Source organism: Dunckerocampus dactyliophorus, chromosome 2, assembly GCF_027744805.1.
Source record: "Dunckerocampus dactyliophorus isolate RoL2022-P2 chromosome 2, RoL_Ddac_1.1, whole genome shotgun sequence".
Taxonomy (NCBI): domain Eukaryota; kingdom Metazoa; phylum Chordata; class Actinopteri; order Syngnathiformes; family Syngnathidae; genus Dunckerocampus; species Dunckerocampus dactyliophorus.
In genome coordinates this window covers 37,145,892-37,161,351 of record NC_072820.1, presented here as the reverse complement: position 1 = coordinate 37,161,351, position 15,460 = coordinate 37,145,892, and the positions used below count along the sequence as shown (strand labels likewise).

General features: G+C 38.9%; 3 protein-coding genes across 5 annotated transcripts in view; 1 reads left to right on the top strand and 2 right to left on the bottom strand.

Annotated features, from left to right (window-relative positions):
* znf646 (zinc finger protein 646) overlaps nt 1–3,512 on the top strand; it is a 15,523-nt gene extending 12,011 nt beyond the window's left edge. For 2 of the 3 annotated variants that reach the window (XM_054753427.1, XM_054753417.1), the window contains exon 4: nt 293–3,511. In XM_054753427.1, coding sequence (XP_054609402.1) covers nt 293–1,058 — 766 coding nt within the window. In that variant the 3' untranslated portion in view covers nt 1,059–3,511. Of the gene's footprint in view, nt 1–292 lie in introns of all 3 variants that reach the window. The other variant, XM_054753434.1, reaches the window with a different exon arrangement.
* The window catches only part of LOC129168418 (cytochrome c oxidase subunit 6B1), a 210,160-nt gene extending 196,924 nt beyond the window's left edge, over nt 1–13,236 (bottom strand). The window contains exon 1 of the mRNA XM_054753667.1: nt 13,225–13,236. The gene's annotated coding sequence lies outside the window, so the exon portion shown is untranslated. The remainder of the gene's footprint in view (nt 1–13,224) is intronic.
* LOC129168409 (tumor necrosis factor receptor superfamily member 12A) lies at nt 1,897–15,460 on the bottom strand. Its single transcript, XM_054753645.1, has 5 exons — nt 15,095–15,460; nt 8,176–8,274; nt 7,957–8,100; nt 5,469–5,517; nt 1,897–5,386 (listed from the first exon to the last, which is right to left on the bottom strand). Exons 1-4 carry the CDS (start codon nt 15,168–15,170, stop codon nt 5,477–5,479), a joined length of 360 nt encoding a protein of 119 aa, XP_054609620.1. The 5' UTR covers nt 15,171–15,460; the 3' UTR covers nt 1,897–5,386; nt 5,469–5,476.

Below are 15,460 nucleotides of genomic sequence, written 5' to 3'. Positions count from 1 at the left end.
TCCCCTAAAGGTGTGTATTAAATTCCATGGTGATCCGGCTAGAAACCTTAAAGTTACAGTGGGTGTTTTGTAGAGGTCATTGAGTTGTGTGAGAAATTACAAGTCAGTCTGACTTTGAGGTTTAATTACCGTGCCGCCATGTGGTGTAGGTGTTTACTAAAATAACAGGGGCAACACAGTAGGTGTGCATGTTTTGACAGCGGTTAAGGGGTAGCAGAGTTACTTCCACACATGACTGCAGACGGGGCCAATACGTTGAGATGTGAGTGTTGTCAACATCTTCTTGCTGCAGGTGTGACCTCTGCGGCCGCTCCTACCGCCATGCCGGCTCTCTCCTCAACCACAAAAAGACGCACTCGGAAAACCTCCACCACTGCACCCTGTGTCTGCAGACGTTCCCGGACCCCCTCACTCTACAGATCCACTCCCAGATGAGGCGCCATTGCTGCCCAGACTGCGGCAAGACCTTCTGTCTGATCTCGCACCTGCAGAGCCACATGGAGGCGCACTCCAAGGAGCGCTCCAGAGAGTGCCAGCCGCACGCGGTCAAAGGCAAACCTGAAGGACTCAGCTGGGACTTGGAGGATTCCAAGGAGGTTCCCCCGCCTTTATCCCATCTTCCTGACAGCAATGTGGCTGAGAAGGGTGAGAAGAGCCACGTGTGCGAGCACTGCGGCCGCACGTACCGCCACGCTGGCTCCCTCCTCAACCACAAGAACAGCCACAAGACGGGCTCCTTCTCCTGTGCCGTGTGCTACAAGGAGTTCACCAACCTGATGGCCCTCAAGAACCACCGCCGCATTCACACGGAGCCCAAGCGCTACCAGTGCCTGGAGTGCGGCAAGGCCTTCCGCGTGTCCACTCAGCTCATTTGTCACCGCCGGATCCATAGCAAAGAGAGGCCCTTCGCCTGCTTGCTGTGCGACAAGAGCTTCTCCAGCAAGTCCAACCTGAGGCACCATGAGAGGATGCACCAGAACCAGCAGTCCTATGACTCCACGCCTTTTAGCTGGGATGCTAACACCTTCATGGACTTGGACATGGGCTCTTTCCTTTGAAGAAGATTCTTACCTCCAGTGTGGACTGAATGTTTTCTACAAGAACTCCACAGATTTGACATTTGGACAAACAACCAAAGCCATCTGTGAAGTGCAGCCCAGTGCCTCGCTAAGGAAACTATTCTATGGACTAGCAAACCTCTTGACCTCAAATACCTCCTAGTTTGTTGTTTGAGACTCACATGAAGTGATTTACTCGTAAATAGCTATTCTACTATTACCAGAGTACTACTAATTACTACCCTTCAAGTTCATGTTTGGTGATATTGTATGCTGAAAGCAACTTATTTATTTATCTACTTGTATGTTTAAAGTAGGACTTTGTATGAGTGTTGGGGGGGGGGATCTTTTCTGTCGTCTTTAAGGAATTTTGGCAGGAATGAATGACAAATCAGCACAACAAAAACAGAAATCTTCAAACTCAAGTTATGTTGTTGTTTTCAAAACATCATCTATTTATTTACATGTGACAAAGCAAGAGTCCTATTGTTTTTGGATGATGATTGAGCCATCAGAAATCATTGGTACATTTCATGTAGTACAATAGAGTTTTCTTCAAAGTTGCGTGGACTTTTGTTCTCTGCAAGCACGTAAATGATTTGAGGTGATAGCCAACACAAGATGGCTAAAGTGTGCTAAGGTCACTCTTTTCAACGGACTTTCTTCAAAGTTTCAGGGTTTATTAGTCTTTAAAGGTAACATTGCCACAGTCAAAAGACATGGGTGTTTTCATTTTTAACTGATTTCGCTCTACACACAAATGCAGTAGTTTTGTGGTTTCTGACCAAGCGTTACACACATTTTATGTATTTTCTATATATATATATATATATATATATATATATATATATATATATATATATATATATATAAAGAAAATGCATAAAATCCATAAAAATTAAGTGCCAGTATTTAAAAAGTCTTAAAGGTTAAGGTGGAACACACCTTTTAAAATACCATTGTTTGTGGTTGTATTGAAATATAATGAAATATTACATCATTTAATTTTTTTATTTAAATATAATGAAAATATACATTTCCATAACTATACTGAACAAAACCATTACTTTTCAAGAAAAGCTGACCTATAACCTGAACATTTCAATTTAAAAAATGTAAAAATATATACACGGTGGTGTGTGTTCTATTTCTATATTAGTTGTAGTTTTTTTTTTATTACTCAAAATAGTCATCTTGACCTGAGAAGACAAATCTGAATATTAGATTACAGTATAAGACCACCCCTCTTTTACAAAAAAATTAAAATTTAAAGACAAAATAATGTTTTTTTTTTCTTTTTGTTCTTTTCAGTGAAATCAAAAATACTTGTTGTCACTGCCGGTCACAGGTGTGTGGGTGAGTGGCCGGTTCGCCACCACCTCTTGGTTTGCATGTATAAATCTAGAGCATGAATATAAGACCACCCGGCTTTTTTCTAGAGCAAAAATATGCTCTTCTATTGGGGTTAATACAGCATTTGCACCATCACTATGTCAAAGCACAATTAGGACTAATCTGAGACAAATGTCCAAGTTCTGCTGTCTGCCTCAGCAATTTTCTTTTTATTTAACATATTCTGACATTTCTTTTCCTGCCTTATTTTTGCCACTGCTTGTACGTATGAAATACCTCGTTGAATGCTCCGACAGTGAGCTGTATTGTATAAGACGCTGTAAACTGACATTTCTGTTATCTGGCTTTGGAGAGCTTCAGTTTGCAGCATGATTGTATTTGCACATTTGCTTTAGGCCAGGAAAGAAAGAATGCAGCCAACATGTTTTGTTATATGCTCTTCTATTGAAGCAATATACTCACCGTATTGAAGACTGTTAATGTTATTTATGTAAATTCACTGGAATATCATGCATTCACCTTGGTAGCCTACATGCAAAGCAACAAATGCACATTAAAACTAATGTTTAGTTAGGTTTTTTTATGTTCCACACACTCCATGTTACTTATAGTTATGTCACAATAGAATGAAATATCTGCTTGAGCTTTGTACATTTTATCTTCTGTAGAATAAAACTGCTAGATTATTGTGTAATTTTAAAAAATAGCCATGTAATGGATTTCTGCTCTGCTCGGTTTTGAAGTCATATTTCTATAACTATTTTGTCACTGAAGTGTAGATTTCTACTTCATTTAGAATATAAGCAACCACATGGTGATTAAAAGACTGCAAATGGATGTGTCTCTCGTCTATATTTCCCACCCCCACTCACCAGCCAACCACGAGCACGGTTGTCACTTTTATTGTGAAAATACATTTGGTACTAAAAGCAATAGTAGGACTGCATTAGGTAAAATAAGCCAGTGCATGTACAGTACATTATATACATTAAGAAATAGCAAAAAAAGAAAAAAGTGTTAACAGGAAGGAGTTAGTATAGAATCACTACTAGAAGGCCTGGTAGAAGTTTTAACAAATGAAAATCTTCACTATAAATCCCTTCTTTGGCAACATGCAACAATACATGTAACAACACCCTCACAGGCACGCCGATATCACAGTGTACTGTGACACAATTCCATGCCTTGACGGTCAAACAACAGAGGAGCATTACGGCCACGTTGACAAAAAATTCTGACATTGGGGAAAAAAGTGGTCGAGACATAAATGAATGTTGGCGCCCCCAAGGTCAATGGAGGCGCTCGCTGCAACAGTCGCTTAAATTGTTTATTTACTGGAGCGTTCATGTTTATTAACCTTGTAATCTTGAACTATTTCATTTTTTTTGTACTCATAAAGACTTGATTCCTGCTTTTTTTCCCCAAAAATCTTTGTTCTTGTAACATGGAAGATCTTTTTTTGTAAAATTCACTTTTTTTTTTTTTTTACTTTTTTGTTTTGTTTTATTCTTGAAATATTGATTTTTTTAAATCTTTTTATTTAAACTTTTTTCTTGTAAAATTACTACTTAATTCTTATACTATTGCAACTCTTTTCTTGTAAAAGTACAATTTAATTCCTGCAAAACTGCAGCTCTTTTTCATTACAATATTTCAACATTTTTCATTAAAAAAAAATAATTCTAAACTTCATATTTGCAATGCTGCAACTTTTTCCCCCATAAAATTGGCACTTTTTAAAGTTATACTTCCACTATTATCAAGTAAAACTTTTTTCTCTTATTTCAACTTTTGAGGAATGTTCAAAAATAAGCAGAAAATATGTTTTATTATTAGTAGTAGTATTGTTTCTATTCTTTTAATGTATTTATGGATGTAAAATGACCACTATATTTTTTTTCTTTAAAAGTATTTTTAAGGAAGATTCTTTTTCCTTTTTAATTTCTATTCTTGTAAAACTTTCATAAAAAACTTTTTCTCCTACTTTGACTTTTGGGGGTAAAAAGTTCAAATCTAAGAATAAGATGATTATTATATTTCCATTCTTGCAATACTATAACCTTTGTCTCCTATTTCACCTTTTTTCTCATAAAACAATTTTATTCTTGTAGCAGTAAAATGACCACTTTTTCGTAAAAGTACAGTTTTATTACTGCAAAACAAAAACATTTTCTTATTGTCTTGAATTTTTTTTATTTTATTCTACATATAAGGAAACTTTTTTTCTGCAAAATTAGTACAAATTTTGTATTAGATTTTCTAATATTTTTATTCTTGACTATTTTTGTAAAATTAGTACTATTTTTAATACATTTTTGAATTTTTTCAATAATTGCTCTTTTTTTTCCTACCAGTGTGGCCCTAGCAGTCTTAGTGAGAAGAAGAACTGAGTATTTATTTCCACGTGAAGTGATGGGCTAGTGAGTTAGAAAGCGTTGCGTTCGCTTGGCTCCACCTTGCAAACACGTCACTGTCATGTGTCATGAGTGTTAACAGCATGTGAGCTGTGAGTCCAGCTCACACGTGCGCCAAGATGGAAGATGAACGGAGGCTGTGTGTTGTTTGTGGTGGCAGGAATACGCAGTAACAGTGCACCAAAGACTTGTTGGATAGACTTGACCTAAACAGTAGCTACATTCAAACAGCCTACCTATTATTGTGCCTAACAGTGTGTCCAGTCCTCACCTGTTAGCTACATTCATCTGTGCAGAAGTGACTGAACCTAGTGACCTAGCAGCCCACCAAGCCACCTTGCAGGCTCAAATAGTCAGTCGGTCTCTGGGGAATCATTAACGTTGCTAGAATTGTGCGAGAGGTTGTCCTGTGGTCACTACACGAGCATGTCTCTTCACCCAACACTTAAATACATTTTTAAAAAGGTCAGTCAGAGTACACAGTTCACGGTCCAGAGGGTCTCCCCGTCCGGGTGTGAAGCCTCAGTCGCTTCTTGGTTGTGTCGCATGTGTTTCCAGAGGCTGCAAAGGACACAACACTGACTCCATGAACTGTGGATTGACATCGCATTCACGATGTGAAAACAATCAACAAGACACTTACTGAAATCTTTAAGCTTGATAAAGCGGCCCTGCTGTTTCTTCTATTGGCTCTGTAATAATAACAAATCAAAACATCAAAACCATGAGTTTGTGTTCTTCAGTGTCACACACCAATATCAGTGCTTACGTGCTCATCATCGTTACAAGAAAGTCATCATCAATATATAAATATGAGCTACAACTGTGCAAGTGGATGAGGCAATATTCTGCCTTTACAAAGATAATAATGCTCAGTTTGGATTGACATTTAACAAGATGTGTCTGGACTTTGCACTGCACTGCATCATACTGCAAGTTCTAATCAAATAAAATGACCAAAAAAATAACTTATTGCTGCATTTTCTCATCAACCAACATCTTTACACTTTAAGATTTTTTTAAATTATATTTTAAATATTGCAACAATTTTCTCATCAAACTACAACTTTATTCTATAATACATTTTTAAATATTCTTTACATATTGAAATCTTTTTTCACATTAAACTACAATTGTATTCAGGCGACCTGAAAAAAATGTATCAATATTTTTCTTGAAAAATCATGGATTTTTTTTTTGCAATTTTTTCCCCTTTTCCACTACAGTATTTTTATTGTAATAATACAAGTTTTTCATTAACTTGGGATTTTTTTCTGTTATTTTTTTCTTGTGAACATTCAACTATTTTCACGTTTTAATAATATCATTATTTAATCAGAATAGTTATTGATAATATATATTCTGGTCTCGGTTGAATTTATTTCAAACATGCATCATGCTTCATGTTACAGTTCACAATTCCACATGTCGGAAAAGGAGTAGGAAGAAGCAGAACTTATTTAATCCTACCCCCTCTCCATTGCACATCAATTGCTAATACATCTGTTTACTTCCTGTATTCAACATGCATTAATGCACTATTTACAGTACATTATTCTTCAATACAATAAAAGCAGTTGTTTGTAAACAAAACAAAAAAAAAGGTTTTCCTTTTCCCCTGTTGTTGTCCGGATCTATACCATTCTCGCTTGTGGTCTGGATAGCTAAGGGTTTCCACTTCCAGGTCTACCTGTCCTGCCGTCTTTCGTGTTGTACTGTGAGTGTCATTGAACGTAGACACATGGGTTCTTTATTCCAGTACTTCTTGTTGAGCAGGCCCTTGCTACGTGGTCGTGATGCCAAATGTCAAGTGTTATTGAATGTAATCCTTCCGACTGCATGGTTCTTTGTTGTGGGTTGTAGCAGCAATTTTGCTTGTTGTCATGGTGATGTGATCTTTAATACTGTATTTATCCAGATCGTTGATATCTTTGACAACAAGCACTCTTGCCTCTACTGGTCCTCCATTTAGCTTGATGTAGATTTTGCCATTGGTGCTCCAAGCACTTTGTATTGTTGTCTGATTCCTCAAGTCATACATGCAGACGTTTGTACCTTTCAGCTTCTTTCCCTCTTTCAGCAGTGTGGTTTTTAAACCGCCGTTGGTCATCTCTGTGGATGGGCATGGTGTGGAGTTTGCATGTTCTCCCTGTGCGTGCCTGGGTTTTCTCCGGGTACTCCGGCTTCCTCCCCCATTCCGAAAACATGCATGTTAGGTTAATTGGCGTCTCCAAATTGTCCATAGGTATGAATGTGAGTGTGAATGGTTGACTGGCGACCAGTCCAGGGTGTACTCTGCTTCCCACCCAAAATCAACTGGGATAGGCTCCAACATACCCCCGCAACCATAGTGAGGATGGATGGGTGGATAGACTTAACCATGATGACGGGTGTGGCATTGTTTCTGCCATACAGTTGGATGCAAGTATCGATGGTGTCAATATCTACATCCACCTCCTGTGATTGTAGAAAACTGGCAATTTCATCTGGTTCTCCGTGACTAACCTGGCTTTTGTCCGAGGTGTAATTTGGAGCCCTGTGAAGATCACATTGTCTGATCCATCTCATCAATTGCATTTTTTTTCTTTCTCTTCCTCAAGAGTGACGCCCAAGGCAGCATTATCATCCAATAGTACCTTGATATCAACCTGTAGAACCTTGATATCATTACGTAGTGCTCCATTTTCCTCTATAGGGTTTTTAACCTCCTTAAGAGCAGCATGCAAGGTAGCATTATCATCTTGTAGTATCTTGTTATCTATCATCTTGTAGTGCTCTATTTTCCTCCTTAAGGTTTATGACTTCATCATGGATCTCAGAGATTTTTTTTTGGAGGCTCATATATGCAATTTTTTGTTAAATTATGACTATGTTATATTTTTGTTGTAGACATTTCATTTCTCTCTTGCATACATTTTCATAACTATAACTGAGTGCAGTATTTCCACTTAAAGTGTATTCAATTTATTTCTGCAATGACTTATTAACAAATATATTTGTAAATTATTCTTTATAATATATTATTATGTTTATTGTTATTTCTTCTGCTAAGGTTCTTGATAATAAACTGTGACTTTGAAGTTTGGCAACATATAAGAATATCATCAATGTCATTTAACATGAAATCTCACCACGTAGAGGCAGTTTCCGCGACTTGCGTCGATGCACCATGACCCCAATAATGAGGGCGGCGCCTACCAGGACCACGGCCAACACCGAGAAGCTGGTGATGGCCGCTAGCTTCCACACGTCCGATGTCTCCTCCACTGATTTACCTGAGAGACAGAAAGCATACTTTGGTATTTGCATCACCACCGACGTAGGACCTGTTGTCTTATCTGGTGTCTTACATGTGTTGCATGACGGCGTCTTTGGGTACTGCTTACACGATGCACACTGCATGCAAACATCCAGATCGGAGTTCCAGAATTCTGAGCTTCCACACTGACCTGAGCACAGGATAAAATTAGAAACAAGTCCAGATATCACTATGGTGGTTGTTCTTTCCGATATGGATTCACAATTTAATACAAAGCAATAAACAAAATATTTTTTGTGTATAAATAAGAAAATATTTTGAAGTGCCGACTCTTCCTGCCCTTTCTTGGTCGTGTTGGACAGCAAAGCCCTTTGCCCTACATTGCCAAGACAGCAGCAAAATGCCACATACTGAAAAATGAAGGGATGCAAGGGCCACTTTGGTATTTTGCATTTATGTTATATAGACTTAAAGAAAAAAACTGCATCTCAGCTTTGATATTGGTGAAAAAGCGTATTATTAGTATGAACTTTGCTCTGTGCTCCTTTTTTTCGCTATTTTTGATGTTGTCTTTTTGTAAAATGTATCCAAATATTTGAAATTTCTTCTTATATAATCTTACTACATTTTCTTCAATATGTTGACTTTATTCCCATAATATTAAAACATTTTCCAAATTTCTTAATTTTTCAAAAATAACAACTTTGGTTTGTTTTGTTCATTTCTCTTAACATTACAACTTTACAAAAAAAATATTTTAATATTTCAACTGTATACTAATAAAATAACTATTTTTCCTCATAATATTACAAGTTTAAAAAAATTCTCGTTATAGTGCAACTTTTTCTCTTAATATTTTGACTTTATTCTCTTAAAATTACAGATGTTTTTCCATTTCTGCTGTAGTTTTTTTTAAATTTCCCATCTATATCAACTTCCTTCTTATATATTTTTTCTCTTAATATTACGACATTAGTCCCATAATATTTTGACTTTATGCCCATATTAGAACTTTTTCCTCAACCAAATTTTCCCAAAATTATAACTTTGTGTTTTATTTTCATATTACTACTTTAAGACGTAGGCTGCAGCATACCCCCGCGACCATGTGAGGATAAGCGACATACAAAATGGATGGATGGATGGATGGATATTAAAACGTTATTCGTGTAAAATTACGGCTTTTTCTCATTGAATTACAGCTCTTGTCTCTTAATATTTTGACTTTGTTCTTGTAAAATGACTGCTGCTACTCATGTTCTTGTTAAATTGTATTTGTAGAATGTTCTGTGGGCCCAGAAAAAACAGACACGGCCTAAAATGGCCCCCAGGCCACACTTTGGACACCACTGCCTTGGTGATCGCCTGTCTCATGTTGCAAAGGAAACAGGAAGCATAGGCCAGTATTTATGACTCTATTTGAAGCAACAAGTGTCCAGGAAAAAGAATCTGGGTAATTCTGTCAGTCTACTCCTGCTAACTCGCTTAAATGTAATGTAAAAAGCTTGATCATGAATTACGTAGAACACAGTCATTTCCTTAGGTGTGTCTAACTTCCTGCTGTTGCCGACTCTCCCTGCCCGTTTTCCTCATGTTGCCATAGAGACAAGAAACATACGCCGCCAATTGTTTTCATTTGATAGTAACCTACCAACAAATGATGGTTTACTATTTCCTGAGTGTCTGTCTAACTTCCTTTTATTGCCAACTCTTCCTGTTCTTTCTCCACTGTGTGAGTCAGTGCAGCCCTGTGGTCTTTTTACTGCAACAAAGTCTGTCTAGCAACAACAAACAAGAAAGAATATGAGCAATTCTGTTGAGCTGTGTGTCACTGGCTACTAATCGAGTGATTTTCCTGGTATGTAGCCTACATAAGTGGTTGTCAGTCCAAATCCAGTCCATTACAAATCAGCTGCCAAAAGTTGAGAACACGTGAGCAGCTTTGTGGGTGGGAAGCTCTTGATGGTTTCACTACTGATGTAACAGACAGAAATGAGTGGGTAACTTTTTGTCTGTCTGGAGAGCAGGATGTGTTTGCACAAAGTGCTTCCTTTGGATTGTTTGTGTGTCTTCCAGAGAATAAACGAATGAGTCTGCGAGGACGATGGGGAAAAAAAGACGGTGGTTTAGAGAAAAATGCTTCCTTCCTGTCCTGTGGACACAATGGAAGGCTTCATTTGTTTTTATGACAGCCATGCAGATGAGCGCTTCAACGTGTGAGTGTGCGCCTCTTCCCTACATGGCTGAACCTCATCATGGAAAAGTTAACAAATTACATTTTTCAATATTGTGTCATTGTAACAATGACTAGAAGGGATGCAAGGCAGTCACATTACAGCATCCCACATATGCCCCCTTGTGGCTGTAAGCAGTATTGGGGATGGCATCAGAGCAATCTGATTGGCCGGTGAGTGTAAAGACGCAAAGCAGCAAGGGCCTTACTTTTATTTCCTTGTGTGTGTGACATTCCAAAACCCTTGAATCCGACATTTCCCACAATGCATCTGCTGTTTGTAATCCCACACCTGCAGATTTTCTCTTTAAAATGCTTGCACTTCATGCAAATCTCAAGATTTGATATTAAAATGGCCCCAAATCAGGGCCGACCACTTTTTGCATGCATAACATGACTTACTACAATCCTACCTGCCACATTATTAGGCACACCTGCACAATCTAATAAGATCCAATACAAGAGCAGCTACATTTCCAAAGGTATTAACGCTCAGTTTGAGAGGTGTTTGTAATACTCTTGTGTAGCTATATTGTATTGTATCTTGTATTACAATGCGCAAATGTGTGTACCTAATGAAGTGTCCAGTGAGTGTATTATACAACAATAGGAAGATGTCACACACGAAACAAGTGGTGCAAAACAATATTAGTCTTCCAGATAAGATGGACAAAACAATAGGCTCACATGACACTTTGTGTTACATCATGCTTCCTGCCTTGTGTATTTGCAATTTTTTCCTTTGTGGCATCACTGAGATAAGAAAGCACCTTTCGTCGGCTGGTAGCAATAGAGTGTTCTACGGGTGTTGTCTGTAATGTTCAAACTGGCTACTGTATTATTAAAACAAAAGTCCAGCAGCAGATTAATATCGTCATATTATCATGGGAGGCATGCAGAAAGTCATGTAATGGTTTATTATAATCACAGTGGTTTTATTTGTTTATTATAAATGATAGTTTTTTTCAGTAATTTTATTCAGTTGCATTTTTGGTTATATTTTTTAATGACATATTATTTTTGTATTTAATTTTTCTTACATTGTTACAGTGCTACTTATTAAATCGACTTGAAAAATAGCTTTCTTCTATATTTTTTTCCTTTCATTTAGTATTATTTTATAAAATTACTACCCACAGCAACTTCCTAATTTTGGTTGCTTGATTTTTTTTAGTAAATTATTGTATTTTAAATTATTTTTGTTTATTTTTCTTTTTTATTACACACCTGTCGAAACATTATGCACATCTGCACAATAATGAGCTCCGGCACAAGAATCACAAATTCTGCCTGTATACATATGGAGAGAATATATTTTTGTAACCTAGCGGTAGTTTAGCTGCCATGCACACCACTGCAAACTACATCCACAATAACACATACTGTATTGTTAAGTTAAAACATTTTGATGTGTGCATTTTAGCTACAACTCTTGTATTGGATCTTGTTAGATTGTGTAAGTGTACCTAATGTTGTGGCTGATGAGTGTCTATTGAACCAGTCTATGCATTCATACAGTTGCCAGGCATGTTTTGGGGCGATTTCACTGTCAAATTGAGGGTTTGTATAAAGTTCAAGAATTTTAAAAGGGACAGTCTGCTGGTGTGGGAATGGAAACAACTGGTGCATTGTGGGAAATGTAGGAGTCATTGTTATTTGAGCAGAGACATACAAAAGGTGTGGACTTGGCATCTGGTGAAGAGGGAGCTGAGCTGAAACGCAAAGCTCTCAATTTACTGGTCGATCTATGCTCTTACCCTCATCTATGGTCATGAGCTTTGGGTAGTGACCGAAAGGACAAGATCGCGGGTACAAACGACCAAAATGAGTTTTCTCCGTAGGGTGGCCGGGCTCTCCCTTAACAATAAGGTAAGAAGCACTGTCATCCGGGAGAAACCCAGAGTAGCACTGCTGTTCCTCCACATTGAGAGGAGTCAGATGAGATGGCTTGGGCATCTGGTCAGGATGCCTCCCAGATGCCTCCCTGGGGAGGTGTTCAGGGCACGTCCGACCGGTAGGAGGCCTCGGGGAAGACGCAGGATACGTTGGAAAGACTAAGTCTCTCAGCTGGCGTGGCAACGCCACTGGGATCCACCGGGAAGAGCTGGCCAGGGAGAGGGAAGCATGGGCTTCCCTGCTTAGGCTGCTGCCCTCATGACCCAACCTCGGATAAGCGGTAGAAGATGGATGGATGGATGGATGGATGGATGGATGGATGGATGGACATACAAAAGGTAACAAAGTTAGGATTTGAAGAGCCCTGCTGCTTTACACACAATGTTACTTCTTCATATAGAAGGTTATTTGAATATACAGTATCAAAGCCCACTGATTCTTCGGTCAAATGTTGTTCCTCTTGGCAGACTCTAGGCATTCAGAGCTGGCCTGACTTACTGCACAGCCTCGGTCACAGCAGCAACAATGTGTCACTGCTCTTGTAAGCTTTCCTCCAGACGCCTTAAGCCCGACCTCGGCTACATGACGCCTACTCTGGGAATGCCCAAGGTCAACGGGAAGGAGTGGAGGCATGACCGTACACTGACCTTTGCGCAAAACCACCAGCGTCTGCACCGCACCACAACCATCATATTCTTTCCCACTGTACTGCTGAGTCCCAGCAAAAAGTTAGAAGTAAAAGAAAAAAAGACATGTTCTCTCACACCTTATCACACATTTACGAGTTAACATTTTGTTTCTCGTCTGCTCTGCACATCAAGCAGAAATGTGGAGCCACTTTTCGCATTCCTGACGTTGGGGAGTCTCATCTAGCCCGAGTGTTTTTTGGGTGTGGGGATGTTGCATTTTGTCATAAAACAGATGGGGGCGGGTGGACCAGCAGCTGATATCCAGATGTTGGAGATGGCCTCACACTGCTAGACTCTGCTTTATGTTTGCTTCAGGAAATGATGTGAAAGTGTGTGCAGTGTTTGGATGTGAACTCATCCTGGTTGACCTCCACTGTGAACAAAAACAAGTGTTTGCATTGAGTAAACTTAACGCACACTATGTACTAGTACCACCCTTTTGCTTGTATGCTTAAATTGGAACACTTTTCTGTTTATTATATGAATGGACATATGCACTGGACATATCACTGGACAGCATTAATACATTGGTACCAAAAACTGACTTTAAGGTACCATTCCAGCTGTATACTGCTATTTTGCATTATTGTATCTATTAGTATTAACATTAGGGATGTCCCGATCCGATCTTCATAATCAGGATCGCCGGGAACGAAACGGCGGCAGAAAACCTTGGAATCTCCTCTGTTACCGAGCGTGAATGGAAGCCAGCAGGATTAGCTTAATTTAGCAGAGCGTGCTAGTGCGGCTGTGTGTGTGTGTGTGCGCGCGACTCAGGCTGGATGAGTATATTTTCATCGTGTTGTGTTTTACCGCTTTAATGAAAGGACCGTTTAACAATGCCCACTGACAACGTGCAGGTTCCGAGTGAAAAAAGAAGAGGTTAGTTTATGCTTGCGCCCAGCTCGTATCAACCGTCAATTGCCATTCTCAACACACACACAACACACTTCCAGCCTTCAAAATAAGAGTGCATTTTGTCAAAATGTGGATCGGGACATCCCTAATTAACATGCATTAATAGCTTAAAAGCTGTTCTTTTACTTAACACAGTGTAGGGATTCAACATAACAGGAGCTTTTGAAGCACAGGTGGAACAGCTATTTCAGCTATATAAATGGTGCAAGGTTTTTTCTCTGGCTTTTTTGACTGACCCTTATTCCGTCATCATTTGTTGACAAAGAGGTTACAGAGGTTAACGTCTTTTAACACTTTGCACCGATACTTCATCATTAAAGTTAAGGCACAGCATCTTAACATTAACAGCAGTTAGCACTTCTTTATACACTTGTATGACGGTTGAGAATGTTAGAATGTTACTTAAAAAAGTTTGACCCTGGAACCGACCATTTCTATTTCGACTAATTGGTTTGTTCTTGTCAACCAAGTCCACACATTATTATACAAGATCGGTAGATAGCTATATACACAGATAGATACACCGATAGACAGACTGGTGTGTTTAGTTAACACAACACCATACATACAGTAATTCAAGCTAATGTTTTATTATTCTAAGTGATGAAACGTTAATCTTAACGAATATGTTCTTGCTAACTGGCTTCACACAACTTGTGTGTTGTTATTCCCACACCAAAAAGTCATTAACTGAGCGTTTTTGTGTTTGGTTGATTAGCTAGCTAGCAAAAAACAACACTGTATGGCTAGCTAGCTAGCATTTAGCAATGTAAAGGGACTGGTGACAATGACTTCATAAATAAAGTTGATATTTCAGAGTATATGTTTGTTTACTAGCTAAATTAGATAAATTTGGTGTTAAACAACAGTTTTGTCTATGAAAATTATACAAATATCTAACAATCAGTATGACAATTACACTTCTCTGTTAGTCTGTGTTACAATATTGGTGTTACACTATCGGTTAAAAATCATATCGGTGTGATTTTACATTAATTCTTCTATGTAATTATAAGGGAACTGAGTAACCTTTTTTTCCCAGTTTCGGTGTGGACACAGGCGGACAGTGGAGACGTGGTGTCCTTGAAGCCATGGAGCGGCCACGGATGGCTGCAGTGCAATCAGCCCATCGGAATGCGGAACCGGTGCGATATGTGGCCGGTGAAGGAAGCGCTTGTGTTAGCCTAGACCCCCTTACCCCAACTCCGTGACCCCATTAAAATAGCACAATAAAGCTCTTCAAAATATTATAAAATATAATAAATGACACTTACTTTTTTGTGCGTAAACGCCGTGGATGACAAACGCCACGAAAAGTCCACAAACGGCGCAAAGCGCGTGAGAGTCCATCACGTGTCCTCGCTACACAGTGAATCCCTCAAAAATAAAAAAATGAAATTAAAATAAAAAGCACAAGTTGAGGAGCGACAACAGCATGGAAAAGTGAGCATCAGAGGAGTGAGTCACCGGGACCACTGTGCTGCGTGTTTTTACACAGCGAGCACACACCCACGCTCACGAACTACACACAAACACACGCGCGCGCAGACACACACACGCATACAGCTCCAGTCCTATGAGTCATTTCCTATCCACACTGCTCCACTTCTCTGCTCTCAGGAAACTCCACCAGTGGACTT

What these genes read in the sequence shown, in the direction of transcription:
- LOC129168409 (XM_054753645.1), bottom strand. Translation starts at nt 15,170, where the DNA reads ATGGACTCTCACGCGCTTTGCGCCGTTTGTGGACTTTTCGTGGCGTTT. An exon ending in CGGCGTTTACGCACAAAAAA is followed by an intron (nt 8,275 to 15,094) that starts GTAAGTGTCATT and finishes TCCTGTGCTCAG; the next exon opens with GTCAGTGTGGAAGCTCAGAA. An exon ending in GCGGAAACTGCCTCTACGTG is followed by an intron (nt 5,518 to 7,956) that starts GTGAGATTTCAT and finishes TTATTATTACAG; the next exon opens with AGCCAATAGAAGAAACAGCA.